At 43.3% G+C, this 27,996-nt stretch overlaps 3 protein-coding genes and 1 long non-coding RNA gene across 4 annotated transcripts; 1 reads left to right on the top strand and 3 right to left on the bottom strand.

The window, feature by feature from the left end:
* Positions 1–1,609: 1,609 nt before the first annotated feature.
* Positions 1,610–7,444, bottom strand: nfkbie (nuclear factor of kappa light polypeptide gene enhancer in B-cells inhibitor, epsilon). The gene is made up of 6 exons (XM_049757136.1): positions 6,689–7,444; positions 4,895–4,997; positions 4,018–4,228; positions 3,765–3,853; positions 2,249–2,497; positions 1,610–2,178 (listed from the first exon to the last, which is right to left on the bottom strand). Exons 1-6 carry the CDS (start codon positions 7,006–7,008, stop codon positions 2,110–2,112), a joined length of 1,041 nt encoding a protein of 346 aa, XP_049613093.1. The 5' UTR covers positions 7,009–7,444; the 3' UTR covers positions 1,610–2,109.
* A 9,790-nt stretch (positions 7,445–17,234) lies between these two features.
* On the top strand, positions 17,235–27,769 carry tmem151ba (transmembrane protein 151Ba). The gene is made up of 3 exons (XM_049756603.2): positions 17,235–17,716; positions 20,609–25,317; positions 25,394–27,769. Exons 1-2 carry the CDS (start codon positions 17,624–17,626, stop codon positions 22,052–22,054), a joined length of 1,539 nt encoding a protein of 512 aa, XP_049612560.1. The 5' UTR covers positions 17,235–17,623; the 3' UTR covers positions 22,055–25,317; positions 25,394–27,769.
* Positions 19,775–22,340, bottom strand: LOC125990020 (uncharacterized). The gene is made up of 3 exons (XR_007488792.1): positions 22,202–22,340; positions 20,596–20,757; positions 19,775–19,951 (listed from the first exon to the last, which is right to left on the bottom strand). It is a non-coding gene; the product is annotated as an uncharacterized lncRNA (long non-coding RNA).
* Positions 23,659–25,744, bottom strand: tcte1 (t-complex-associated-testis-expressed 1). The gene is made up of 5 exons (XM_049756607.1): positions 25,597–25,744; positions 24,961–25,517; positions 24,418–24,867; positions 23,931–24,321; positions 23,659–23,818 (listed from the first exon to the last, which is right to left on the bottom strand). Exons 1-5 carry the CDS (start codon positions 25,742–25,744, stop codon positions 23,808–23,810), a joined length of 1,557 nt encoding a protein of 518 aa, XP_049612564.1. The 3' UTR covers positions 23,659–23,807.
* Positions 27,770–27,996: the final 227 nt, after the last annotated feature.

Below are 27,996 nucleotides of genomic sequence, written 5' to 3' on the forward strand. Positions count from 1 at the left end.
ACGTTAGATGGTAATTTAACGTCCATCCATCCATCCATATTCTAGGGCAGGGGTCCCCAACCCCCGGTCCATGGACCGGTACCGGTCCGCGGAGCATTTGGTACCGGTCCGCACAAGAAAGAAAAAAACAATTGCATTATTTCCGGAATGATCTTTTATTTTGAATATCGACCGGATTCTTTCCTACATCTTGGTCACGTGAACGCTAGTGTGTCACCCATAAGCAAGCAAAATGAATAAAAAACAAACGTCTTTGAAAAGTTTCATTGTGAAGGGGAAAAGGCCCAGTGATGAGACAGAACAAGAGCCGACGACTCCCAAGAAAAACAAACCCGCATTCAACAGACTATACCAGGAGTCCTACTTAAAATACGGCTTTATTGCAACAGGTGACGCTCACGCACCGAGCCCACTTTGCATAATATGCGGCGGGCATTTTTCCATTTCATTCGCTATATATTTGTTTTTGTGTTGTATCTGAATCTTATTTGTTCATTCATGTTTAAACGTTACCATAGCGACCAGAGTCAGCGAGTGTTCGGGGCACTGTGGATATTACTTGTTGTTTGCACAATGTTACGACGCTGCTAGTAAAGTTGCATTGAAGTCGTTTTTGTGCCAGTTGTATCATTTTACTTTATTGTATTTATTCGCCACACCTTAAAGGCCCGTAGGCCCTAAAAAAGACATTTCCAAGAATAAGAAAACTGGATTAAAATCAGAGCAGAATATCCTGAGATCGCCACAAAAGCAATGAAAACTCTGCTTCCTTTTCCAACATCGTATCTTTGTGAAGCGGGATTTTCTGCGGTTACAGCAACCAAAACAAAGCTACGGAAGTAAATGTGAGTTTTATTTTTATGCGCTTCGTATTTGTTTTTATGCCAGTCGCATCATTGTCTTTAATCGTATTTATATATTTATTACAAATGTATTGTTTATTTATATAAATGTATTATTTATTTATTTATTTATTTATTTATTTATTTATTTATTTATATAAAGGCCGGTCCGCGAAAATATTTCTTACACGTGACCGGTCCGTGGCGCAAAAAAGGTTGGGGACCACTGTTCTAGGGGGTGGCGGGCGTGAGGACACCCTGAACCCCGGTTACCAGCCAATCGCAGGGTACATAGAGACGAACAAACATCCACACTCACACCTAGGGGTAATTTGAAGTGCTCAATCGGCCTACCAAGCATGTTTTGGGGATGTGGGAGGAAACTGGAGTTCCCGGAGAAAACCCACGCGGGCACGGAAAGAACATGCAATCTGCACACAGGGTGGAATCGAACTCACACCGTCCTAACTGTGAGGTGGACGTGCTAACCAGTGCTCCACCGAGCCGCCCCTTAATTTAACGTGCATGTAATAGTTTTAACTTTGAATTAATCACATGGTACAAAGTAAAACAGTTTTTTTCATCATTTTGATGTTTATTTTAATATCCACTGTACATGACTATAGCTCATAAGTATTCTAACAAGTGTTATCACAGTACAAGTGTTATGAAATGAAGTTAAGATATTGCGCAACATTCCAGGAAACAAGTCTTTAAAACAGTCAGTCGTCATAGAATCATATTAACACTAAAGAAACACGATCCAATTATGTTTCAAACCATTTTATTACAAAATAAATGAGCATAAAATTATTTTCAACAGGCCAGTGCAATTAACAAGAGTAAAGCAGAAACTTCACACAATTTGATGTCATAGATTACATGTCCATCTGGAATTATGCAGTCTCATTGCAAAAAGCTGTGCTTGGAAGAAAAAAGACACCCAAACAACTTCTGCACCAGTGAAATTTAAGAAACGGGGATAAGGTTATTTGAAATTTTGATTAATAGCTATTTAAAATATTGAGAAAGAGGTAGATCTTTTAAGAAATTTTAATGGATGTGGCGAACCTGACCATGAAGAGAAGAGTATCAAGTTGATCGTTTTTTCAGTGTTCAGGTCAAAGATTGCTAAGCAGAATGGTGTCCTTATCCCAAGTGATGCAGTTTGTCAATAGAACTTATAAATACAAATTTCAATCAAAAACAATACAAATTATACAGTTCAAACACAATCGCTCAGCCTGACGCAGCTCTGTACAGTAGCTCAAAAGTTCACACCGACCACTGACCTGCCAGAGATTTGGATGTCATCAAATGGGAACAGAGCCAGAATCTGAAAGACAGCAGTGCTGCAGTAAAATCGTAGCGCAAACGGACATCATCTGCTGCAGTTAACACCTTACATCATTATTGCCATCAGCCAGGTCCAACGCTGTCTCGTCCTCCACGTTGCGCAACTTGGTGTCTGCGCCAGACTGGCAGAGGAGATTGGCGATGGCCGTGTCCTGCCGCCCCACGGCCAGGTGGAGCGGCGTGCAGCCGTTGAACATGGCGGCGTCCACATTGGCGCCGCCACTGAGCAGTAGCTTCACCGACGTGGTGTCGTGGATTTCAACCGCGAGATGCAGCGCCGTTTTGCCACTTGTTCCCTCCTGTATGGAAGCAAGGGTGCGCTTCAAAATACTGGTGACATTCATTCAAGGCACACAGCGGATCCACGCAGAAATGTATACAGTAATCCCTCGTTTATCGCGGATAATTGGTTCCAAGACTACCCCGCGATAGGTGAAAATCCACGATGTAGAGAAAATATATTCTTACAATGTCCATAAGACTTTTATGAACCTTTATTGTATTTTTAAACACTGTATAATGTTTTTTGTATTTTTTTGTAACGCTTTAGTAAACATTTTAAAGTCAAACTGATTTTCATAAATACTCTTTATTTAATTAAATAGGAAAATAACGAAAATAAATATGAGTAAATATATACAATATCCGCACAAGACATTTATGAACGGAACTGATCAGATGATGTCCGTGTGCGCTATGATCAGTCCCCACAGTTTTGTCTGTTTTGACATGCACACCTGCCACCTGATTCTCGTTTGCCTGACCCGCTGTGTTACGAGATGCCTGCACGACGCAAGCTCGCTGACCAGTGTAAACGTGCAACGGCTCCGCTCTGCTCTTACCGTGCTAACCGGCTGTCGCGCCCCCACTGCCCAGCGCGAGGGCATCCACACATGACTTTTATAATTTTATAACGGGCAAACAGGACGATCCGATCGGGAGTGACAAGAAGACACGCAGTTCTACTCCGCTGCGGAGACGTGATAGTATGCGTGTAATGAAGTGCAAGTCTGAGATGCTGCGGATATGTTGACGCAGACGGAGTAGTGCGGGAGGCTGAGATAGAATGTTGTCAGAACTGCAAAGCCAATCCACTGCAAGGACACAGATCAACATGTTTCCATTGGCCATTGGTGTCATGTGGGCAGACGCGCTCCAAGTGACGCCGCAAAAAGCCGCGACCATCAAGGAGTCACTGACGGTGTAGGGGGGCACTTGCCTGTCTTGTTGCCTGGCTTGTGTGCTTCATTGCATATGACGCTCAGAATGTGTGTATGTGTGTGTGTCAGACTTAAAAATAAAAAAAATAAAAAACATCTGCGATGCACCGAACCTATCCACAATATTTGCTTAAAGAAATCCGTGATAGAGCGAGGCCGCAATAGGTGAACCGCGAAGTAGCGAGGGATTACTGTACTATTAATCATAGTTTGCATTATTGTATATTTATAGTTTACGTTAGTGATGTATACAATTCTCAATTTATTACCAGCACATTACAGGCGACTGATGCCTGTCCAAACCCAAAATAGAATTTTACACGCAGCATACCAAGAAGACACTAACCTTGATATTCAGGTCTGCGCCATTTGCCATCAACAGCTTCATTATCTGATGTTGCCTGCTGAGCGCTGCCAAGTGAAGACACGCAAGACCTGCAAGTGGATTTTTGTGGTTTGAGATGCGTAAATTTAATAAGAGATGCAATGTCGGTGGTTTTCCAAAACGACAACAAAGCAAGTAGCGGCCAGATGAGTTACATTAGCGATTTGGTTAAAAACATGAGACGGTGCGGCAGTCGAGTGTTGTTATAGCTCACCTCTCCAGTTTTGGGTCTCCAGGACCAGAGCAAGCTTGCCGGGGGACATCCCGCTGGTCATTTCGGCGGCACACGTGGTCAGGCCGTGATGGCAGGCCACGTGCAGCGCTGTGTTTCCGTCGCTGTCCTGCAACTCGACGCTGATGCTTTTGTCCACCAGACTCTTGACCACTTCTGTCAGGTTCAAGTAGGTGGCCAGATGCAATGGACTCTGCAAAAAAACAACAACAATAAAGCCCCTTTTAACACCACAAATGATTTATTTATTCCTCAATTATTTGAGCAACAACGATAAATCACAGCGGTGATTGAAATGGTGAAAAGAACAATCATGCTGTTAAGATTGCAAACTAGGAAATGTGTGTGGGTGCTGGCTTAAAAAAAACAACATGCTGACTGATTTTTTTCTATGTGCAAATGTTAGAATGTCTTTGAATGACTACCGAGAGGAAATTAGGTAAACAAAGTTGCCTGGCTAAGAGAAGGGGGCTAAGTGAGTCATTGCTGAGTCTTCTGAGGTTTCCACTGACAAGTTGTGTCGCTTTGCTCCATTTTCACATCAGCTTTAAACTACAAGCAGGAACCCGACTACACAGCTTGTACAACTAACAATTCACTGCGCGGCTTTTTTTTCCCCTTCTACTGAGGAAGAGCACGGGAGTTTCCACTAAAGAAGTCACTACTGAGCCAACACTGGAACCACCAACAGGGACATCCCAAAGGGAGGCTGATGCTGACTGTATATAAAAGAAGAACACCAGTTCTCTGGAAGTATATCGCTTAAAAAAAAAAAAAAAAAAATTGGACAACTTCCACAATCCACATGACACCCACTGGAACTTTCTAGGGATAAGAAGCAGTCACCCGAATAACTTACCTGATACAAATAGTTCTGAATGTCCAGGACTTCTTTTGGGAATAGTTGGATCAACTGTTTTGCAATAGATGTGTCCTCGTGGATGATGGCCAGGTGCAGAATTCTAAGCGAGTAACAAACAAACAAATAAATAAATACGCACGCACATACACACACACATTCATACATACATAGTAAATTAAAAAAATCACAGCAGACAGAGACAATACACTTATCTAATTTACTCACCACTCATTCACATGCTTAACAAGCAGAAAAAAAAAACTAAACTCTAACCCTGAAGGGGAAGTCATAGAAAATTACATGTGTTGTGGGCGAAAGACAGGAAATGGAACCAGGCATTCAAGCTTAATTTAGACTAAAGAACAATCCAAAAGATTGGCACACACATTTGTAAAAATACTTTTCTGCAAAACATACGTGACACTTGACAGTGCTTACAACACTCTCTTGTTTGAAAAACATAATTTCAATTATTAGTTAAGCAATGGTGCATGGCCAAATTTTAAAAGTTATTAGTGGTTTAAAAAATACTCCAAATGCATTACATACAGCATTGCATTCACATGGGGTCAAATATATGCTAATGGTTCACATTTCAAAGTCTGCAGATGAATGGGTCAGCCATGAGAGCAAATGTCTGCATAAAGATACGACTTCCTGATTTGAGTCAGCATTGGATAAATAAGTACAGAAAAAAATCCCACAGAGGAAAAACTAAAGCCTACATGGCTTTTACTCTGAGCTGCAATGCGTTTGTCTGCTTCACACGTCTCCTTCCCCTCGCAAATATAGACACTCCATATGAGTGAAACCGCATTGCATCATAACTGACTAGCAACAAGCGGAAGCCAAAAGAGGTCACAGAACACACAACAATAATTCTGCAACTATTATCGACTGCTGGAACACAGTCTGCACTTGTTAATCGAGGCCGACCGGTGACATGCACAAGAGGCCTGCATGGGATGGTAACATTGGGTGTGGCAAACTAAAAAGGTGCAGACTGACAAAATGCCATTCAAATAAATTCCAAGACAGCTCCATCTTGTAGGCTGGCAATAACATCAGCCAATGATAATAATCGTTTAAAACGAGAAAAAAATGAACAGAAGCAGTACTGTGCTATCCTGATAAACAAGTTTCTTGGATTTAAAAAAAAAAAAAAAAAAAAAAGAGCTGTCCTCACAGCGCACGCTTTGTCTGTGCGTGGGGAAGTCCAGGCCACTCTCTTTCACTTCTGTTTTCTCACTCGCGAGCCTCATAGCAGTCTGTCGGCATGCATGACAAGTATGTCCACTAAATAGATGAAATCCCCTACAAAACCAGCATCGATGTTTTCAGCATACGTGCTTGTAAGGAATATATTTTATAATAATAGGATGAATAGGAACTGAATGTTGCGACAAACAAAAAAAGACAATGTGTGCCTTCGAGAGGTGTGACCTGATGATTGACACGGACTGGCTGGTAATTTCAGTGTGCGCATCTCAGTAGGAAATAGCAGCAGCCAGTCTTCTCGTTTTATATTTGTGTCTTTGACTGTTAGTAAAAATGTGCTTAGTGAAAATATGAATATGCACCTGCGACAAGGGCTCTCCTTGCAAACACGTGACGGCGTCATTGGCACGCGATTGATGCGATGATGTGCAAACGTGTTTTGTAAGGCGTTAAAACGTAAAATGGTTCATTATCGTTTAAGCGTCTTTATTTAATCTCGGCATGTGTTTAGCTGCAAATGTTGCACTTCATTTACCAGCGTATTCCTTGTTTGCCTTTTTCCTTTAAACTTACGTATCTCCATCATCCGTAATGGACGTGAGAATGTTCTCCTCCTGTTCTGAAATTCCAGGGCTGGTCGCTGGTGCCTCCTTGGTGTCAAACGTGAGGCCCTTCACGATTTCGGCCAGGCTCTCTACCGTCAGTGACGAGGACGCATATGCCGAATCCAAGCGCTCTTCCACGGCTGAAAATGTGTCCCTCGGCTCGCTGGGCTCGCCGCTGCACTCCCGCTGCTGATCCCCAGACTTCAGTATGGAGCAGTAAGAGTTAATGCCCGAGTCCATACGACTCTCCTCCAGAAAATCGTCTTTTCGATAGTCGCCGCTCGCCATTGTGGATCTCCCCGGTTCGTCACTGACTAATTTCAAGATAGAATTCAAAGGCTGGTGGCGGGTGTCGCCGACGGCAACCGGGACTCCAAGGACGAGGAGACCACCGGTTGTGGGAAAAGCCGAAGTCGAGAACTGGTGCCTTTCATGCCACTGGACGACTAAAGACGTTGGTTAAAAGCTTCGGTTACCCGATTGTGACGTGTTGTGCAGGCGCCTTCAAAAGTTTCGACGCTCATTACGGACGTGAGAGGATTGCAAAGCGGCTGTCTGTCGTCGAGAAATCCGGTTGCGGTGCGAGCTCCTCCGGGTGGGGTGCATATGAGCAAAGCAAGGCGAGAAGGGGAAGAGCCGACATGTGAAGAGCTGAGCTGTTTTTGTCACGCGGGGAATCCCCACCCGTGCATGCGAGACGCTTTGCAAAAGTCAAAGCGGAATTAGTACAACTGCGCATGCGCTTTATAAACAGAAACTGCTTCTCACTGTACGTTGGACATTGCCATTTCTTATGCCAGATGTGGGAAAAATATTCACACTGTCGTACAGATACTTGTCTTTTTTTTTTTTTAAGAAAAAGGCTGGTAAAGTAGAGCTGAAGCATTGGACTTGTCTAAAATGAGTTTAATGCTGGTTCCAGGTTAAGTTTATCTGCAACAAAGCACAGCCTCATATGAACTAAAGTGTGGTATACTATTTTCAATAAAAGACCTCCTGCATGCTATTATTGTGGGCATTCCCCCCCCCCCTTTTTTTTTGTTTGACCATAAATATAGTGACTTTTTAATCTAAAATTTTACAAAGCACTTCAGTTTTCCCAAAGGCATTTGTTGAATCTGTGTAAGCGCACATTTCTCTTGGCCTATGGAAAAACAACTTCAACTTATTTACTGTTCTCGCTTTAAAATGCTTGCTGTGGTTTGGCCTTTGGAGGGCTCACTTACACAGCCATCTAAGGGAGCCAGATGTATCCCAAATACAGTGGAGCCTCGGTTTTCAAACGTTCCAGTTCGCGAACAAATCGGTATTTGAACAAAAAATTCGAGATTTATTTGCTTCCGATGTCGGACGAAATTTTGGTTGTCGAAACTCGCGAGATGAGCCGAGAGGACCTGCATGCCAACTGACTCTGTTCGTTATTATATTCTCGTTACTCTGAGGATTGCATCAACTCTAATTATGCCTCCAAGAAGCAAGTGGGAGCCGTAAAGCTGATCATGGCGAAAAGAGGAAAGTAGTGCGCAAAACGGTTGAATTTAAAAAAGAATTAATCGCAAAATATGAGTCCGGTGTGCGTGTGTCAGAGTTGGCGCGGGAGTTTTACATCGTAAAATCGACAATAAGCTCGATCCTGAAAAACAAAGACACTCTTAAAGGAAGTGATGTTGCGAGAGGGGCGACTGTGCTTACCTTTTTGAAATTGAGAAAACGTTTTTGCTGTTTTCTTTCACATGATCTTTGAAATGTTGTCTTTCATTGGTAAAAAAAAAATGTTTTGATGTGCTTTTTTTCCCCTCACAATTTAAAAAGATATTGTGGTGAATGGTTTTTGTTTCTTCGCTGGTCTCCAAAAAACAGTCGGTGGTCGGTGGCTGGCTCCAGGCAAATGAACACTTCAGGGACACACGGTGTTAGAGTTGTGCACACTCCAACTTATTTTGCAAGAACCAAACAGGAGACAAGTAAGTCCTCTTAAGCACCTGCAGGTGGAGAGTCCATTCGTCGCTGTCTGAACAGCGATGATCGAATGAAGTCTGACTCAGGCCTCTTGCAGGAGCATTTTTATTGAGAGAAACAGAGTGGGGGTTGAGAGTGGGGGTCAGAGTAGACAAATGGCCGAAGCCCCTGGCTGATCAAAGCAAAGCAGGGGGTCCTTCACGATGTTGTGTGAACAAAACAACTTTGATTGCTTCCTCTGCAGCTAGTCAATCAGTTCAAAAGATCTTAGCACTTTGTTCTACTACTTTTGTTAAGACAGGACAAGCGAGTTTAATTATTACAGGTTACATTCCAACATAATCATAGGATCAAACTAACCTGAAAACCCTAACATCTCCCTCCTGATTTATCATATGATTATGCCACCCCAAACAACAAAGACAAGCAAGAAAAAAAACATATATACGTATAATGAAGAAAGTAGAATGGTAAAAATAAAAACAACAAACAATGATAGCAACACTTTCCAGTGAAGATGAGGCATTACCTCAATACCCCAGATCAAACTTATTGTGTAAGCGAAAAACCTGCTGGCCAGATGTTATTAGCAGGAAAATTCTTACACGGCCCCTGTGCCACAGGCGACCAGAATGCTATCAATAAAAAATAAAAAGAAAAACACAGAAACAGTACATCATTGTATCCATCACTTGTGAAGCATTTTCGATGGTCAAATCAACAAGTTTCCGTAATACATGCTCAACAGAACAGCATCTACGCAATCCACATCTCATCTCACATCCGTCACGTCTAAGAAGTTGTATATGTGCTCGCGTTTTCGTCAGCTGATGATGTTCTAGTCTGTAGGTGAGGTCTGTCACACACACTGGCGCAAACTCCTCCTGGAGAGCAGTCGTCGTTACTCGTGTCCAGTTGGCAGGCAGCATCGGACAACTCTCGTGACCACAAAACCATGATCCGTACTGAACAGGCACGTGCACTCATAGGATGCAGGTGAGGCAGTGCCTCTGAACTTCTGGATGAAGTAGGTCCCGTCCGATGGTGCAGCCATGTTGGTAGTAGAGCCCTTACACCTTGAAAACGGCTCTCTCATCCTGGCACACAGCGGTGATGTCCAAAGCTCCCATCCAGTTAATGCATTTGTGGGTCCTGCAACCTTGGATGCAACATGTGTAGTCAGCAAGACTTGGAATGGTCCCTCCCGTCGTGGCTGGCCCAGTTCCTTCTTTTGATGACCTCGATGTAGACCCAGTCTCCTGGATTGATGGGGTTGTCGACCTGTGAGGAGGAAAGATCAAGCGGCAGTAAATTTGTCTTTGACACAGTTTGAGCGTCCTGATCATATAATCTGCCAAGGACTGCTCTTCATCTGTTGTTTGCAACTCTCGTAGTCAATTGTAGTGCCCATTTAACTGGCAAATAGGAATGTTTGCGGGAAGAGTTTGAACACTTCCTAATGATTCCCTTTAACCAAAAACTATTTATGGTCCCATTTATTGCCTCCTGGTTTAAAAGAGATTTGTCTTATCCATGCCTTCTTTCTCCTCACACGCTCGCACCCACACAGGGTGTGAACACACACACACACACACACATCTGCACGCACACATACACAAAACGGCATACAAAGTTCAGACGAACGACAACAAGACTGTCACAATTTTACAGAGATTACTCACAAACAGAACACACAGACAAAGAGATTCTAATCCATCTCTCATGTAGCTTCTTTTGATAGAATCTCCTATCGGTAACTGTATAGCAGACGTTTTAGCATATAATCCCATACTCCGCTCTCTCACTTCTACTTTTTCATGTCGGTGCAGTCGTAGCTGGCCCCTATTCCAGTCATTGTCTTGTTAACTGTCGCCGTGTGGCTCCTATGCATGATTGTGTGAATGTAAAAAATTGAACGTACCTAACTTTCTGACCATCCAACCTCCACTGTGGTGCAAAAAAACTTACTATTGTATTGAGTAGGTACATTGAGCAACCTAGCTTCCTCCTGACTGCCAAATGTCCTGTTCTAAAATTTATATAACTCGACCTCTACGTCTTAAGCTTGATGAGCCAAAATATAAGCTCTTGCTCTTGTTTTAGCCTATTTGTTTTATCCAAATCCGTTCAATCTCTGATTATAATGCTTTTCTCTGGAGCCCTACGTATTTTTCAAATTTTTATTTATTTATTTATCAAATCTCCTCAGTTCTGTCAAACTCAGTGCACAATGAACCTCCCTTCCACTTTGAACCAAGCTTCACCAAATTTGGGAACGCCGTAGCAAGGAGTGCGATTTGGTTGTCGGACACTCCAAGTCCATATCTTTTTGCCGCACTTCACCCTCTCACGTTGGTGTTCTTTGGCTGTAGCTTCAGAGCGACCCCATCCATCACTCTTGAATGAGTCCATTGTTCAAATGAGTCAATTTTCATCATTGTGAGTTCCTCCGTTTTTCACTGTCTTTTCCGTCCCCGAGGATGTTGTATTTCCTCCGGAGTGTACTTGTCCTCCTCCAAGCACAACAGCAGTCTTTTCTTGTCCTTCGCCAAAGGTCAAAGGTGCTTCAGAGCCAGGCACCATTTTGTGGTTGTTCACGGCTGCAGGCGAAGTCTTGGATTGGGTTTCAGGGACTCTGACACTGAGAATGACAGGCTGGGACATCAAACTTGTAAGACTATCTCCAAATGTAGCTGCTTCCATCAATTTGCTGGTAACGTTTGTTTACCAAACTTCAAATTCTTCTAATAACAGCGGTCTCGTTTTTATATCGTAAATCCTGCAACTCATCCTATTTTTGAGCTACATTTTAACTATAGTTCCAATTTAATCGGACATTATGTTGTCTTCAGTATCATTATTGAAAATCAACTCATCGAGGTCTGCGTTCCACATCAAGCCCTGATCTGTATGTCTTGACCTCTCACATGTTATTGTCATGCTTGCTCAAAAATGTGACTTAGAATATGGTGCTGTGAATTCTCAATCTCCCCAATGAAATTGGATCCCACCTCGTAGTTCTTATCGTTCTCATGTTCCTGTTAGCCTGCAATTGTCCAAATCAAAAATGTTTTCTTTTAACTGTCTTTCTTTTGAACCTCTAAATCTCTCGTGTTGCTAACCTATCTACACCAGAACAAAAAATTTACCACAATATAACACCAAATGTATTCGAAAATTCATTGTCATAAAGTGTTGTATTATTACTATCTTCCACTATCTGTCCTACTCACTCCCCCCTTTTGAGGCTTGGCAACGCCCATGCCTCACACCTTGACAAACTTTTTGGGAGAATGCATTCTTTACTACATACGATTCCATCATCATTTAATTTGACTTTCTTTCCAAAACGCTTCTCAATTTCTCAGTTCACACATCTTCTACATGTGTTACTGGTTCTCCAGTTTTTTTTCTCTAGTTAATTATCAATCCAAAAGCTACGTGTTTCTTTATAACATTCAACCTGCTCAAAATCACTCTTTCATCAAAGTCGCTCTACTAATTTTCTATAGTAGTCGCCAACAACTTCAACCATTCAACCTGTAATTTCTTTTCATTCAGGCTATCATTCATCAATGTTCATTTGCATCTCACACGCAGTCTCCAAAAAGGAGTCTTTCTATCACATTGGTCCCAATTCATCCAAGCTCACCACACAACATTCATATATCATTTTCAACTCAGGTTTCCTGGTAGAACAATCCACCAATCTAAAAAAAACTTAACTAAAACAAACAACTGGCAAATTAATCTGAATTTTGTTCTTTGTTTTTAAATTTGAAGAACTCAATCTCTCAGATTTAGCTTGCATTTAGAATTTTGTATAATCTTATAACACAACCAATCAATTATTCCTATTAAATGTAGCATTGCAAAATCTTAAATTTACAATTTAGCTTCTTCCAATTCCTGAAAGCATGTTCTGTCATTTTTTTTTCTTCGAATATCTCATGTGGGCTCGACACTTAACATGCACTAGTGTGGATTAGTTTCTGCTTGCAAACAGATTTCTCTCTTTTTCCTCTCATTTTTATCTTTCAAAATCATTTCTGTTCTGCGGTGCAAATTGGATAGACCACAGTCTAGCAAATTTTTTTTATACTAAAACTTTAGCCAATGTTCATCATTTTAACATAAACGCACACACATGCACAGCTCTCGCATGCAAAAGGTAGGTCTCAGCAACAATGATTCGTCACAGACTGGCCATTTCCTGTGGTCGATCATGAGCTGGTCCCTCCCATGCACATGAGGACAGCACATTCTAATTTTATTTATTTACCTTCTAGAAGCAAGTTGCATTTCTTTACCACTTGATTTGCATATTTTAACTTCAGTGTAACATAATTTGATCCCTATTCATTTGTAATTGGGCCTACAAACAGCATTGTCATACTTCTTGTGTGGACAGGGGCTCTAACAATCTAAAACGATTTTTGATAACCTGACAATGACATGTTTTGCTGTCATATGGGAGAGGTTTCAGATCTTTTAAATTTCGATACATGATTTGCATAGGACCGGAAACTCCTCTTGCCCCTTGCTTGAGCCGCGGCTTGAGCTGCGGCCTTGCACCTGCTCACAGGGGCCTTATTGTCTCCTGGTCTGACAAACACTTGTGACCGCATCAGTTTTCATCTTTCTAGCTTTTGTCTCTTGAATTCGTTCTCATCTCTTTGTGAAGATTTCAACCACACTCTAGCACTTCTACCACTTCTTCCACATTTCAAATTTCCTTGTACTCCATACATTTTCTTCCACTTCAGCATGTATTGCATACAATTAAGAAATCTACTTGCCATGAACTTCTCGTTTTAAAGAAGAGCAGAGCAAGAGATTTACCGTTCTTATTTCCCATCTTAATTTTAGTAGTTTAAGGTTTTACAATTTTTTTTCAATTTTTTTTTTCTTTGAGGATCCTCAATGCAGGTTTAAATTGACCTTACAACAAATTACTAGCCTGTATTATTGCCGTGGATCAATGCTAGAACTGCTATTTAGTCAATTTATCCTACCAGTCACACACTCAATCACACAAACTCCAGCGCTTTTTTAGGCCTCATGGCTCGGACAAACCAAAGCCGTATCTCATAGCTCGGATAAACCAAAGCCGTATCTCATAGCTCGGACAAACCAAAGCCGTATCTCATAGCTCGGACAAACCAAAGCCGTATCTCATAGCTCGGACAAACCAAAGCCGTATCTCATAGCTCGGACAAACCAAAGCCGTATCTTTAGCGCTTTAACTTACTTGTCCCCTGGTTCGTTGCACCGCCGGATCCCGTCAATCCACCTCTGTCAGACGAAGGCAGACCTAAGATGCTGGCCCAGCGAAGAATTCTCTTCCCAGGACTTTCTTTTCCAGTTCCTCCTAATGGACGCTGGCTTGTCGACAATGCAGCACGTCCTCCTTCGCCGGTCAGATGGTGGGTATGAGGATCCCGGGTTTCGGCACCAAAATGTTAGAGTTGTGCACACTCCAACTTATTTTGCAAGAACCAAACAGGAGACAAGTAAGTCCTCTTAAGCACCTGCAGGTGGAGAGTCCATTCGTCGCTGTCTGAACAGCGATGATCGAATGAAGTCTGACTCAGGCCTCTTGCAGGAGCATTTTTATTGAGAGAAACAGAGTGGGGGTTGAGAGTGGGGGTCAGAGTAGACAAATGGCCGAAGCCCCTGGCTGATCAAAGCACAGCAGGGGGTCCTTCACGATGTTGTGTGAACAAAACAACTTTGATTGCTTCCTCTGCAGCTAGTCAATCAGTTCAAAAGATCTTAGCACTTTGTTCTACTACTTTTGTTAAGACAGGACAAGCGAGTTTAATTATTACAGGTTACATTCCAACATAATCATAGGATCAAACCAACCTGAAAACCCTAACACACGGCTGATTGGGAAAAGATTTTATTCAACCGATGTCAGAGTGAAGTCTTTCCAAAAAGTTGCGTGGCCCCAAAGCATGGATGTTAGAAAAAGAGCGAGAGAGTGAGAGCCCCTTCCCTTGTCAGGCCCGTAGGTTTTATACCTGACAAGAAGCTGATGTCGCGGCTTTGGGTAACAGCTGCAGTTTGAGTCTCAGTCTGCTTGTTTCCCCTAAAAGGTCATCCCTTCAGCTCTCCCTGGTCACGGACAACTGGCCCTTCTATTGAAGGAATGGGGTCAAAATACAAAAAGTCCTGCCTAGCTACAAAAACAGATGTGCTCAAACCTCATTGAATAAAGTACATAAGCAGACAAGTATATTCACATATTAAATCAATTGTCAGGCAGGGAACAAGGCGGCGGACTCGGCTGCAGAGTCTTTCTTTGCACTGATTTATTCCAACATAAGATGACCAAAAAGACAACTCAACTCGCACTCGGGCGAGACAAAAAGAGCTATGGGGAACAAGGCACTAACAAAAAGCGTCGCTCTGTGGCGAGACAGAAAGGAGGAAGCTTACTAGGACTTAGGACGGCAAGGAATCGCTGGTGGTCGGGACGAGGCAAGACACACTGGCACAAGACAAGGGGAAGACACGGACTAAATACACACAAAAGGGCTGGGACACAGGTGCTGACAATTAGCGTCAACCACACAGGTGCACACAATCGGGATCAGGGAATACAAGACAACAGAAACAGAGGAAGGAACCACGAACTGAAACGGAAGGGATGACAAAATAAAACAGAAAGTGAAGTTACGACACCGACAAGACAGAAATCCGGAAAATAAACGTGACCGCATGACATCAATAAAAGAAACATTTTAAGCATATAATTATACCTACACACCAAATCAATAAAGAAGACATAACTAGACATTTTTGATAAGTGATAATGAGAAAGGTTTTTATAAACTTTATGATCTGATATATATTTCTGAGCACTTTGAAATAACAAATGTCTTTTGATATATTGCCTAAATAGCTTAATGACCCTTAAGGAACTGTGTAATGCATGCCTGATGTTTTTTTCTAAATCATGGACACGGCCAGAGTCGTCTTGACCGTTCAGTACTTGATTGTATCTTATGTTTTGACTAATGCTAGACGCCAGTTTTTGATTACTACTGAACGCTCTGCACAGAGGGAAATATTTTGACTAACAAAGAAAAGATACCGTTGGAAGCATGATTAAACTAAGAATAGGCAAAGACATGAAGTATCAAAAGAACAAACTTTACATAGTCAGGGAACAGCAATAGATTAATGATGTCACAGCCAAAAGCTAACATAATTTTGTACAAAATGACAAAATTGAAAGAATGAGGTACTACAGTGTATGTCCAAGATTGGAGAAGAATGTTCACAGGAAGGTCACGTAGAGATAAAACCAGCAGGTGCCAGAGGGAGCCATCCAAGGACTCGGCCAAAGATGATCGCCAAGGCCGAAAGACGGGATGGAAGACAACAGCCCCCCACACACACCAAATTGCCGATAACCAGCACCCACTCCCATGGCGAACTTGCCCCACCCGAAAGACTCATCACCCATCAATCTCGGCCCACAATGTGCAACTGAATATAAGTTGATCAAAGAACCTTGAACATTGCCTTTTCTGAATGGAGACTTTCTGCTCTTGAAGGGCCCAGCGCTGTATTGTACTTTCCTGAAAACAGAGCTTTCTGAACAAGAATTGTGATTGAACTCAACCAACCTGTGTAAGTCTAATTTGTGCTTCAGTGTCTTAGCATTTTCCTAAATCTGAAGAAATCAAACGAGCACGCAGTGAGTAAATTGGATAACAGGTGATTGGCAGTGGCTTGTGCCGTGAGGCGCAGATAACGCGCTCCCTAAATTGTGGACAAAGTCCAACACTATCTTCTACTAAGTACCTATACATTACTGAAACTAAAGCTTCCCTGTACAGCAAAAATAGTTTGATAGTCTTACTGCTACTAGTGGATCATCTAATGCAACATACAGATACGCATAAAGTTCAAAATTCACTTCAATATCTTTTACTATTAGAATGAAACACACAAGCGAGTTGCTACAGATACGGCAATACATTCCCCAGCCTAGCCTACTCTATTAATTCAGTTTAATATTCATATTATTTATTTATATATTGCCTACTCACTTATTTATGCAGTGTATGGTGTAGAATAATGAAAAAATGCTTTAAAAAAGCGATTTTTTTGGCTTGCAATGGGTTACATTTTTTCCATTATTTGTAATGGGAAAACATGATTCGGAATTCGAACGATTCACTTCTCGAACAGCCTTCTGGAACGGATTGTGGTCGAAAACCGAGGCTCCACTGTATTGACTGTCATACAGGAAATATCGTTGCTGCCAACAGCCGCCATCTGTTTCAATCTACCCTTGTTTATTTCATTTTATGCTAAGAGTCTATCCTGTTTAAACCTAAGGTGCGCATATGAATCAATATAACGTATGAATGTTTTTTTTTTTTTAAATGACAACATCCAGGGCACGTTATAATTAAGGAAATATCATCTTATGATGGTGTGCGCATATATTGTGTATGTCGAGTATCGTCGTTTTTTTTTTTTGTTTTTTTTTTCATTTTAAATGAGAGGGTTCCAAATAAGGGGGCGTGTGGGGAGTCGGGTGTGCTGTGTCAGCTCCGCCCTCGCGCGATCGTGCAGCGTGCACGCGCGTCATTGTTAGGTGGCATGGAGATGTCAGCGCACACATTTTCTTCTTTGACCCTTCAAGGCCACGATCGGGAACGGGAAGCTGGCTTTGTCGTTTCTGAGCATCCCTTGAAGCGCTCTCGTCTCGGCGACTAGACGTCGCGGCGCACTGAGTCTCTCTCAGTCGTTCGTCTGAACCGCCCACCTGGAAGATGTTTCGATTGAGCGTCGGGGTTCCCTGGTTATGATTCTTTGTCAGGTGGCTACCCAATGTGTTTAGGATTTTAGCAATAGCGCCCGCACCCGGTTCATCCCATCCCAAGTGAAGCTCCATGCAAGAAGTCGTTCTTTTGTCATCATGTCCCCAGCATCGGCCACGGCGGCTAGTGAACGCAGCACCTGCACGGTCGCAACCGAACAGGAGCCAGAGCCGGACAGCTCTAGACTTGAGGTGCGGTGAGAGGGTTAGTCGTGTTTGTTCATATCCAAATGGTGCGGGAATTTAACTATGTTGTTGGAGTAATGCTCTGGTGGAAATAATCAAATTGCTGAGAACTAAGTGGCTTATTTATCACTAGTTAAGTTAAGCATCATAGGTGTCCAAAATAGAGTTCCGGGACCTCTTGCAGGGCAGAGAGCACACTTAGTGGCACAAAGCCTTATTTTTCTTTTTTGCTACATCAGTAACTGAGCGTGCAGTCTTTGCAACATTTGTAACCTTGAAATGTCATAGATTTTTTAAGAAATCCACTTCCAGGCCATTAATACAAAACCACGTGAAAAAATATAGTTTTGCACCACTATTTGGTGATTATTCTTAGCCTGTAATTGGAGTGATCTTTCTGTTCCTCATAATCTGATTGCAAAAATAGAATTTTGTATTTACCGTATTTGCCCGGTGTATTGGTCGACCTTTTTCGATCCAAAATCGACCGAAAAAAATCGACCTCGACTTATACACCGAGTCATAAAATTTAACTTCGTATTCATCGCTTCAAATGTGATGGTAACCAAGGCCGTTTCTCATGCATCTCATTGTGCGTTGCACTTAGAAAATTTGAACCGGGCGGCGTGCGCGAGTGCGCGGCCCGCTGGAAGTCGAATGAGGCTCAGCGATCTCCTCCGCGGTGCTTATAAACAGCCGATCCGCTCGGCGGGGGCTATTTTCGGCCACTCGGCGCGTGCGCACGGCCTCCCGGATGTGCCGGGCGGTGTGCGCGAGTGCGCGGCCCGCTGGAAGTCGAATGAGGCTCAGCGATCTCCTCCGCGATGCTTATAAACAGCCGATCCGCTCGGCGGGGGCTATTTTCGGCCACTTGGCGCGTGCGCACGGCCTCCCGGATGTGCCGGGCGGGTGCGCGAGCTCGCCGGCCGCTGGAAGTCGAATGAGGCTCCGCGATCTCCTCCGCGGTGCTTATAAACAGCCGATCCGCTCGGCGGGGGCTGTTTTCAGCCACTTGGCGCGTGCGCACGGCCTCCCGGATGTGCCGGGCGGGTGCGCGAGCTCGCCGGCCGCTGGAAGTTGAATGAGGCTCCGCGATCTCCTCTGCGGTGCTTATAAAGTGCAGATCCACTCGGCTTGGAGCTATTTCCGGCCTCCCGTTGGTGCCGGGCGGCGTGCGCGAGCTCGCCGGCCGCTGGAAGTCGAATGAGGCTCCGCGATCTCCTCCGCGGTGCTTATAAACAGCCGCATGCGCACGGCCTCCCGGAATTTGAACACATTTCGTCAATAAATTTCGCATATTGAATTTTGAAGTTTAATATAATGCAACAATTGAGCTCGACTTATACAAAGGATATATCATAAAATCGTAAATTTCCGTCGAATTTTAGGGGGTCGACTTATACACCGAGTCGACCTGTACACCGGCAAATACGGTAGTTAATTTTAACAGCTTGATTGGTGTCCAAATTAGGGCGGAGGACAATGATATTAACAAGTTTCAGAACAAGACGTGGTCTAAAATATGCAGCAGATAAGCTAACCACAAGTACCCTGTCCTTTGATTTATTCACCCCCTTTAAAACAATTCTGTCTCCAGATCATAACCAGAGGCAGATGTTGTATTCAGTTGAACACAGACAGAATATAACCTAATCAAATATCGAATGATGGCTCAGTCAAACTTGTAACCTCAAAATATCTGTTGCACAAGAGGCTTTTTACATAACATAACTGATCTTATTATGTCAAGACAGTGTCTATGAGTGGGAGTGTGAAAGCGGTACTTAATCAAAGACACGGCAAGGATTCCCTTCTATTGTAAGGTTTTGAGGGCGACACATATCTTTTAGTATTTATTCTATATTTATCCTTCTTTTGTAAAACATAATGCAGATTGGAGCTCATATACTCTGCTGCCAATGATGTTAATATACTCTGTATGCCCGCTGCTTGAATGAAGGCACTAAAGAGTAACATGAGCCATTAACTGTGTCATGTATTGATTGTACTTGTAGAACATGTGCGGACAACGCTAAGCAAAGGCCTCATCGTTTCAATGGGAGTCATTTTAATGTTAAAATTAACCCTCGCAATGAGGTGCACAACCTTGTGACCAAGGTGGAAGTGAGAAGCTTTAAATATGAACATGTATTATTGACGCTTGCTTGTCACTTGAAGTGCTGCTGCTGACATGTTGGATTCAATACATCAATGCAGTGACTGTTGTGTTCAACGTTTGACCTGTGGAGAAAATCCAGACACTAAATACCATTTGGTTGAAATTAAACTTTTTTTTGGGGGGGAAAAAATCTTAAAACCCCTGATTTGCACTTTTATTTGCAGCCTGGCGTTTACTGTTGAATGAACACAGTAGTAATAATCAGGCCCTTCCTGCATGGGACTTTTGAATCATGCCAGGGTTGCATGGCAGCCTTCCCAATACAAGCGTGACTAACTCATGATCCAGGCACGGGGATCGCTCTTCCTTGAGGTGATGAAGGACGCCACTAGCATCTTACCCATGCCGCATCGTCATTGGCTTGCTGAATTGAATATGGACATGATATGGACTTGAACTAGCAAGCACATTGACTTCATTGAAGAAGATGAAGAAGATGCAAATTCAGACGGACACACATTGTACTTGTGCACCAATAGGAATTTCTCAGACTTTTAGTCTCTGCGTTGCAATCCACACAGACCGTGACATGTGCAACCGCTCATGCATAAACTATGGAAAAGCACTTACAACATAGAATATTGAACTAAATATTTCATATGCACAAGTCTCTGATTTTGAGCCATTTTTAGCTTCATAGAAGTATTTTTGCCAACTATGTCAAAGATTATCTTATAAGCATACAAGATAACAAATGTGGTCGTACCCTTTGTGTGCAGCTGCGGCCTCAGAAACAGTCGCTGCTGAAGTCCTTGTGTCAGGACACGCACTGGAAATGCCTGCTGCTCAGTTTGCTCATGTACGGTTGTGTGGGCGTCATGACCTGGTGCCAGGTGACCACCGTCACACGCCTCTTCTTCGACAGCGCCTGCAAGGTGAAATCCATGATGTACCACGACAGTCCCTGCTCCAATGGCTACATCTACATCCCCCTGGCCTTCCTGGTTATGCTCTACGTGGTCTACCTCGTGGAGTGCTGGCACCGCTACACCAGGAACGAGATGCAGTACAAAGTGGATGCGGACAACGTGGCCGAGCGCGTATGGAGGATGAAGCAGGCCACGCCGTGCATCTGGTGGAAGGCTATCAGCTACCACTACGTGAGAAGAACGCGGCAGGTGACACGATATCGTAATGGGGACGCCCTCACCTCTACTCAGGTCTACCATGAGAGGGTCAACACGCATGTGGCCGAAGCGGAGTTTGACTACGGGAATTGCGGGGTGAAGGACATCTCAAAACACTTGCAGGGCCTTGAGCGCTTTGCCATGACCAAGCTGAGGTTCACCAAGTGCTTCAGCTTTGCCAACGTGGAGTCGGAGAACTCTTACTTGACGCAGCGGGCTAGGTTCTTCACAGAGAACGAGGGCCTGGACGACTACATGGAGGCCCGTGAGGGGATGCACCTGAAGAATCTAGACTTTAAGGAATACATGACTGCCTTCAGTGAGCCACATCATCTTCCCTGGTACGCATCGCATTCCGCTTTCTGGACAGCGACTGCTTTGACTCGTTCCTGGCCTTTACGGGTGCTGATGGAGTTCCAAACCGCCTGCGTCCACTACCACGTGGAGAAGCTTTTCGGCTTCGACTATGTGCCATTGACACCTTCAGAGGAGCGTCCTTATTGCAGGCACATCCCACGGGTCAACACCATCGACAGCACAGAGCTGGAGTGGCACATCCGCTCCAATCAGCAACTTGTCCCCAGCTACTCTGAGGCGGTTCTGTTGGACCTGGTCCAGCTCTCTGGAACCTGCCAGAACTACTCGGCTTGCCATCGCTACGGCAGCTACAGGCAGAACTGCCAGTGGTGCCACCACGCCATCAGCAGTTCCTCAGTCTTCTCACGCAGTGCCCTGAGCATCTACAACACGGCGAGCCCGTGTCTGCCCTTCAGCGCCAGCCGCTTCTCGCTGGGCCGGCTATATGGCTCCAGACGGAGCTGCCTGTGGAGGAGCGGCGGGAACCTGAACGAGCCCCCAAGTTGCCCAATGGAAAGCACACGTTGCCTAACGGGCCAGCGGAGCAGCGAGGAGAGCCCTCCGGCGTACCAGGATGCGCGCTACTTTCCTGTGCTCATTGTACACAACAACGAAGGCTGCCTCAATCACAACCATCAGTCCCTGCACAGAAACGGCTCTTGCGTGGAGACCTCGTTATGACCCTCAAACAGGATTAGGATGAAAAATAGGACAGAGGAGAACCCAATATGTTATTGTTGGTTCATATACTGTGGCTATTTTGTCAGGTCAGTCCTCTACTGTGCTATAAAGCCAAAAATCACATAACCAAGCACCCCTACTGCTTACTGTCATGGAGGGAATGGAGCAGGGTGACCAAATGCAGCTTGGACCAGGGTTTATTGAGCAAACTCAAAAGGAAAACTATAGATACTCGACTATGGACATGAATAACGGAACAGAAAGACAAAACAAGTCTAGAACAGACTGCAGACAAGAGACTAGAACAATCCGCAGGGAGTGACACGCAGACAGGACTTAAATACAAGACAGGTAACGAGAGGCAGGTGACGGCAATTACACAGATTGTGAGCAGACACAGGAGGGGAGGGGCGAGCACACAGACAAGTGAACCGAAACTATGACATTAAAACAAGGAAACAGAGAGATCTTGACACTTACAACATATTTGTCCAATGAATAGCACTCAGTCTACAACTTTACCTAAAAAATAAATACTGTGGAGCCTTTTTAGGGTGACTACAAACAGTGTGCTGGGTCATTTAAATAACCGTATAGTAAAAAAAAAAAAAAATCTCTTCTTTGAAATATTAATTTGCAAAGCAAAATATTCAATGCTGGAATTTCAAAGCTGGTGCAACTTGAAAATGTTTCCCAATGCCTGAGAGCAATGCAGAATATTCCATTAGCAGAAATGGCTTGGTCGAGATGACATTACACTTCCTGGCTTGGTAAATATAGCAACACTCGTTATTAATAATTCAGTAGAGGAGCGCTAAAGGACACAAGCACTACACTCATTTTCTTCTAAGCTTTCACACTCGCTGTAAATTTTGTACAAATGACAAAAACACACGAACATTGTAATATCAAAACTTTGTCTACTAGTTCAGTGTTGCCTTTAATAATCAGCTATCTTTTATTTTTTTTAACTGTAAGTGCCTAGCAATTGAGCTATTACCAACAAACATCTTGCCCTCGGTCGTCTAAATCGAGTTTACCTTTGTGTGTTTATATGCATGTCACCTTTTGATTGTTTCAAATGCAATGTTTTTTCTGACTTCCTGGCAGTGTAATAGAGCTACTGCTGAGATGCTGCTGCAGTTGCTGATGCCTATCAGAGAGACAAAGCAGAGAGCTGGCTCTCAAAGACGATGAAAATAGGCAGGGGCCCTGCACTCACGACTGATAGTGTCACTTGGAATAAAACAAAAAGATGGCTTGAAAGATCTGAGTGCTGCGATGCAGATGTCGGGGCGATTTTGCTCGCAAATTCCTGAGGCCACTGGATTGTTCGTGCAAATCAACAGATATGAAGTAAGATGTTGCTCTCTGGGGGAAGATGTGGTTCAATTTGATCAATCTATGTGTTTGCAGAACATGTGAAATGTTTCAGGTAAGGATGGGTATTAACAATCCGTCAATTGTGATTTTTTTTTTAAATAAATGCGGTATTAGCCCCCTCAGGAAAAAAAAAAAAACGCTATCTCCGCCAGTGGTCTGAAAACAGTTCAAGTAACTAATATGGCTTAACTACTTATCTACACTCAGCTTTCAAGCAAACATTTGTGAGTTATTAACCTGTTTATTGATATTGTATTTTTTACACTTGGATTGACTAGATTGACCAATCATCAATATGCTGGAACAAAATATTAAATAAAATGAAAAAGTCCACAAAGAGAATCAGATTCTGCTTTTGGAAGTGGTTGTTTCAGATGGTTCCTGTGGATGCAAAAAGAGAAACCATGTTTTGCTTTTTTGCATATGAAGATTGCAAAGTTGTACAACAATAAAGCAGGTTTAACAGAAAACAAGAATCTGACGTCAACCGTACCGTCTTGTTCTTGTGGCGCCTCATCTTGTGGTTGCACCTCGTCACCTTGTGGTTGCACCTCATTGCCTTGTGATTGCACCTCGTCACCTTGTTCCTGTTCTTCCTCTAAGTTTTGGATACTGGTGCCAATCACCTCATCGGTGATGGAGTCACTCTTACTGCTGCCAATCACCTCATCGGTGATGGAGTCGCTCTTACTGCTGTCAATCACCTCGTCTATGATGAAGTCGCTGTCATGGATGAAGAGCACCTGGTTGGTGGCGTTCCTATTGGTGCAAACCACCTGGTTGATGACGGAGGCACTTTGCTCATTGATATCCGTCAGACGGACATCGCATTCCGTTAAGCAGCTGTTTTGAACTATGGCCTCCCCCAGAGCTTTGCCTCCATCCTGTTCACATGGGAAATAAAAGCAGTATGATTAAGGCAAAATCTTGGCTGTAGTTCTCAAAAACAAAGCTGAATAAAAAAGTTGTATAATGCTCACAACACCCAATTTATTGCAGGAGAGGTTGATGGTCTTCAGCGTTTGATTTTTAACCAGAACTTTCGAAAACATTATGGCAGTGGGCTCAGTCATGAGGTTGGCTCCAAGGTGCAGATGAAGCAGGGTGCGGTTCCTCACTAAGGCCTTGGCAATGGCGAGCCCCCCATTGTCGGTCACACGGTTGATTCTTAGGTTGAGGGACAAAAGAGTGCAGTTATTGAACAAGGCTTTGGCAATGGCATTGGCTCCCACGTCTCGAATGATGTTGTCGCTCAGGTTGAGGATCTCCAGTTTGCTGCTGTTGATAAGATTGCTGACGGCCTTGGCCCCCTTATCTTCAATTACGTTGTGGGAAAGGTTGAGCTCAAGAAGGGATGGGTGCGCTGTTAGGTGTTTGGCCAGCAACTTGCACTTTTCGTCATCAATGTGACTTTCATAGAGTCGTACAACCTGCAGAAATATTAAGCAGTTCTGTTCTGAAATAATTGTTTTCAATTATTATTATTATTCAATTATTTGTTACATGACAAAGGGGGTGCATACCTTCAAGGTCTTGCAGAATTGAAGGGCCATGGCAAGAGTCTCACAGTCTCGCTGAGCCATCTCCGTCATTTTCCATTCAAAGTTCATCCCGCAATGTTTGACCCTGTAGGTCAAGTGGAACTCTTCGAGACAGCTCAGCTGCTTCAGGAGACTGCGGAAGTCATAGTGTTCCATATGAGCTGCATCCGAGTCGGTGTCACTCAACCAGTCTACGGCATCTCCCTTGTTCTCCTTAATGGGTGGCAGCATCTGGGAGATATCCAGCCTCCTCACATACGCCTCACACAGCGGGATCTCATCGGTAACGGTCTTGAGGGACGTTGTTTCTGGGATGAAGTGCTCGAGAATGTTTTCCAGGTGCCTCTCGAAAAACATTCGCTTCCAGCTGTGGTTGTAGTGAGACACGTCACAAATGTCCCACCGTTGCTCACAGGACCGCCGCCAGTAGATGCCATCATCGACCAAGTTGGCAGTCACAGAAAGGGGGAGAGAGAGCGGCAGTCTTTCCTGCACATAGTCTTTCTGGCTGAGCGTAAGCTCTTCATAGATAGGAGTTTCTGCCAAAGACGGAGCATTGGATTAGTCTCTCTAAAATTATTGACTAGAATATGAATGCTAATAAAAACAATGGCATACCCTCAAAATGTTTTACAATACAGTCTAGGCAGAGAGTTGATAGAAAGGGCACAAGGCTTAAGGACCAGTTTGGCTTTTCAGCAATGGTCCTCCTTAATCTCCTGTGGTCCACAGCTAACATAGTTGGGCCTCCAGTGAGCCTTGACATGATTGTTGGTGGTTTGTGGAGGACTACAACTAAAAAAAGTACATATAATGATCATGCATTTTGTAAAAACATGATTGTAAAGCATAGCTTGTATTTCAGACGAGCCACCATCTAGATATCCTACATGTTACTTATTTAAGTCTAAATATACTGTTAAAGTGGTTTTATGAACGCACAAATAATGTATGAACAAGAATCACTGCTACTTCAAGTATAACTGCTGCTGCAGATAGAGGGAGGCTACAGAGGACAGTCAAAGCAGCGCAAAGGATCATCGGCTGCCGTCTCCCCTCCCTGACGGACATATACAACACCCGGTGTGTCAGCAGAGCTCACAACATCATCAAAGACAACACACATTCCGCCTCCCAGCTGTTTGAACTACTTCCTTCTGGGAGGCGCTACAGAGGCATTCGAACAAGGACTACCAGACTGAAAAACAGTTTCTTCCCAAGAGCCATCACTGCTCTGAACTCTGAGAGAAAATAACACCAGCTATAATACAACACCGATACTCCTTTAAAACAACGTGCAATAATTATTATGTTAATACATATACTAACATTGAACATACTGTAAATACATTTTTTTTAACCTTCATTCTTAGACTAGTAGCTATACCAGGGGTGGGCAAACTTTTTGACTTGCGGGCCGAATTGGGTTCTAAATTTTGACCGGGGGGCCGAACCAGGACCAGATGGATGTAGTGTTTGTGTGAAGTAATATAAACGACCTGTAAAGGTCATTGCATAAAAGGTTTTGGCCTTTAGTAGGTAGTAAAGCATGGATATTCAAAAAAAGTTTTTTGAAAACAAATGCATTTATTAACAGCATTAAAAAAAAAAAACATCCCTAAAAAACTGCTATCAGTGATTCTCATAAAATATGACACTGTTATTATGAATAACAGTCTCCATCACTTCAGTGCCTGCAGGTCAGATTAATGAAAGATGTATGTTTATCTTATGAGATCACAACAAACGGCAAACATTCTGACCAAATATATCATCTTGAAGAATCGGTGAAAGCATACATCCAAATAAAGTAATCAAAACGGCAACACGGTGAGGGGTATCTGAAAATCAGAGCAGAGTTTTAACTCACAAACACCTGGTAACAGAGGTGAGGAAACGGAAAACACTTCCTTAAAGTAAGCCTTAAGAACTTTAAAGGTTAAGATTAGTCACAAACAGGTGGTGCATCAATGTCCTTGAGCATCCTGCATTGTTTGAAAATGAGAATGGTCGCTAGTTTCAATCCCTGCTATTTGTACAGATCATATTCAAAATGCATTTTTTTACAAGAAACTTGAAAGCCTCCCCTTCATTTTCAGTGTTCATTTGATGTTGATGTTCATGTGGCTGAACGTCACGTCGCGTACGTCGAGCCAAATTGGCCACTCTTTTTAAACACTCGGCACTCAGTGTCCACCTTGCTTTTCCTTGGGCGACTCATTTTAATGGAAGGATTCCAGGGGAAGGTTTGTGGGTGGCTTTAGCGTAAAACTGTATCCGAAAACTCGGCGCGCAAATTACAAGAATGCTGTCGTCACAGCCCACGCTCTAAATTCGGCACTGCTACAAATAGAGCGCGAGTGCGCCATTTCCGTACTACTGAGTACGTACACGCACTTGTGTGCACCGAGCTTTCTGACACGGCTTCCGGTAGTAAATGCGCAGGCGAGTGGTTCCCCATCTACTGGGGAAACGCAGTCATTGCAGGCAAAATGACCGAAAAAAAAAAGTTTAATAATACAATTTATTTAGGGTTGGCGGGCCGGATTAAACGGTCCCGCGGGCCGGATGTGGCCCGCGGGCCGTAGTTTGCCCATACCTGAGCTATACTGTAAATAAGATCTTTCACTTTTATCCTCAGAGTTCCTTTTGTACTTTTGTAAATTTTGTAATGTTTGCACTAGGAAGGGAGCAGCTATCCGAATTTCGTTGTACAACTAAGCTGTAAAATGACAATAAAGGGCATTCTATTCTATTCTAACGTTAGAGAATATCCTTTGCTTTGTTAAAACATTACAATTTTTAAAATGCAAAAAAAAAATCCTGTAATCATGCTAATACTGTATCATTAGCTTTGTTAAAACATCACAATTTTTAAAATGCTACAACATTCCACCAATCATGCTAAGACAGAATTAAAAAGTCCAGCCCACTTTCATCAACTGTGACTAAACCCGTGCGTACCACCTCTTCTGCCGATTTAATTGGGTAAGACTCATGGCAATATAATTTTATACA

The sequence above is a fragment of the Syngnathus scovelli genome, chromosome 20 (assembly GCF_024217435.2).
Source record: "Syngnathus scovelli strain Florida chromosome 20, RoL_Ssco_1.2, whole genome shotgun sequence".
Lineage (NCBI taxonomy): Eukaryota > Metazoa > Chordata > Actinopteri > Syngnathiformes > Syngnathidae > Syngnathus > Syngnathus scovelli.

Coding starts and splice junctions, on each gene's coding strand:
- nfkbie (XM_049757136.1), bottom strand. CDS start 7,008: ATGGCGAGCGGCGACTATCGAAAAGACGATTTTCTGGAGGAGAGTCGT. Junction 4,998..6,688: donor ATTACGGATGATGGAGATAC/GTAAGTTTAAAG, acceptor TTACTCGCTTAG/AATTCTGCACCTGGCCATCA. Junction 4,229..4,894: donor TTCAGAACTATTTGTATCAG/GTAAGTTATTCG, acceptor GTTTTTTTGCAG/AGTCCATTGCATCTGGCCAC.
- tmem151ba (XM_049756603.2), top strand. CDS start 17,624: ATGTCCCCAGCATCGGCCACGGCGGCTAGTGAACGCAGCACCTGCACG. Junction 17,717..20,608: donor CGGACAGCTCTAGACTTGAG/GTGCGGTGAGAG, acceptor CTTTGTGTGCAG/CTGCGGCCTCAGAAACAGTC.
- tcte1 (XM_049756607.1), bottom strand. CDS start 25,744: ATGTCAAGGCTCACTGGAGGCCCAACTATGTTAGCTGTGGACCACAGG. Junction 25,518..25,596: donor TATTGTAAAACATTTTGAGG/GTATGCCATTGT, acceptor CGTCTTTGGCAG/AAACTCCTATCTATGAAGAG. Junction 24,868..24,960: donor AATTCTGCAAGACCTTGAAG/GTATGCACCCCC, acceptor ATATTTCTGCAG/GTTGTACGACTCTATGAAAG.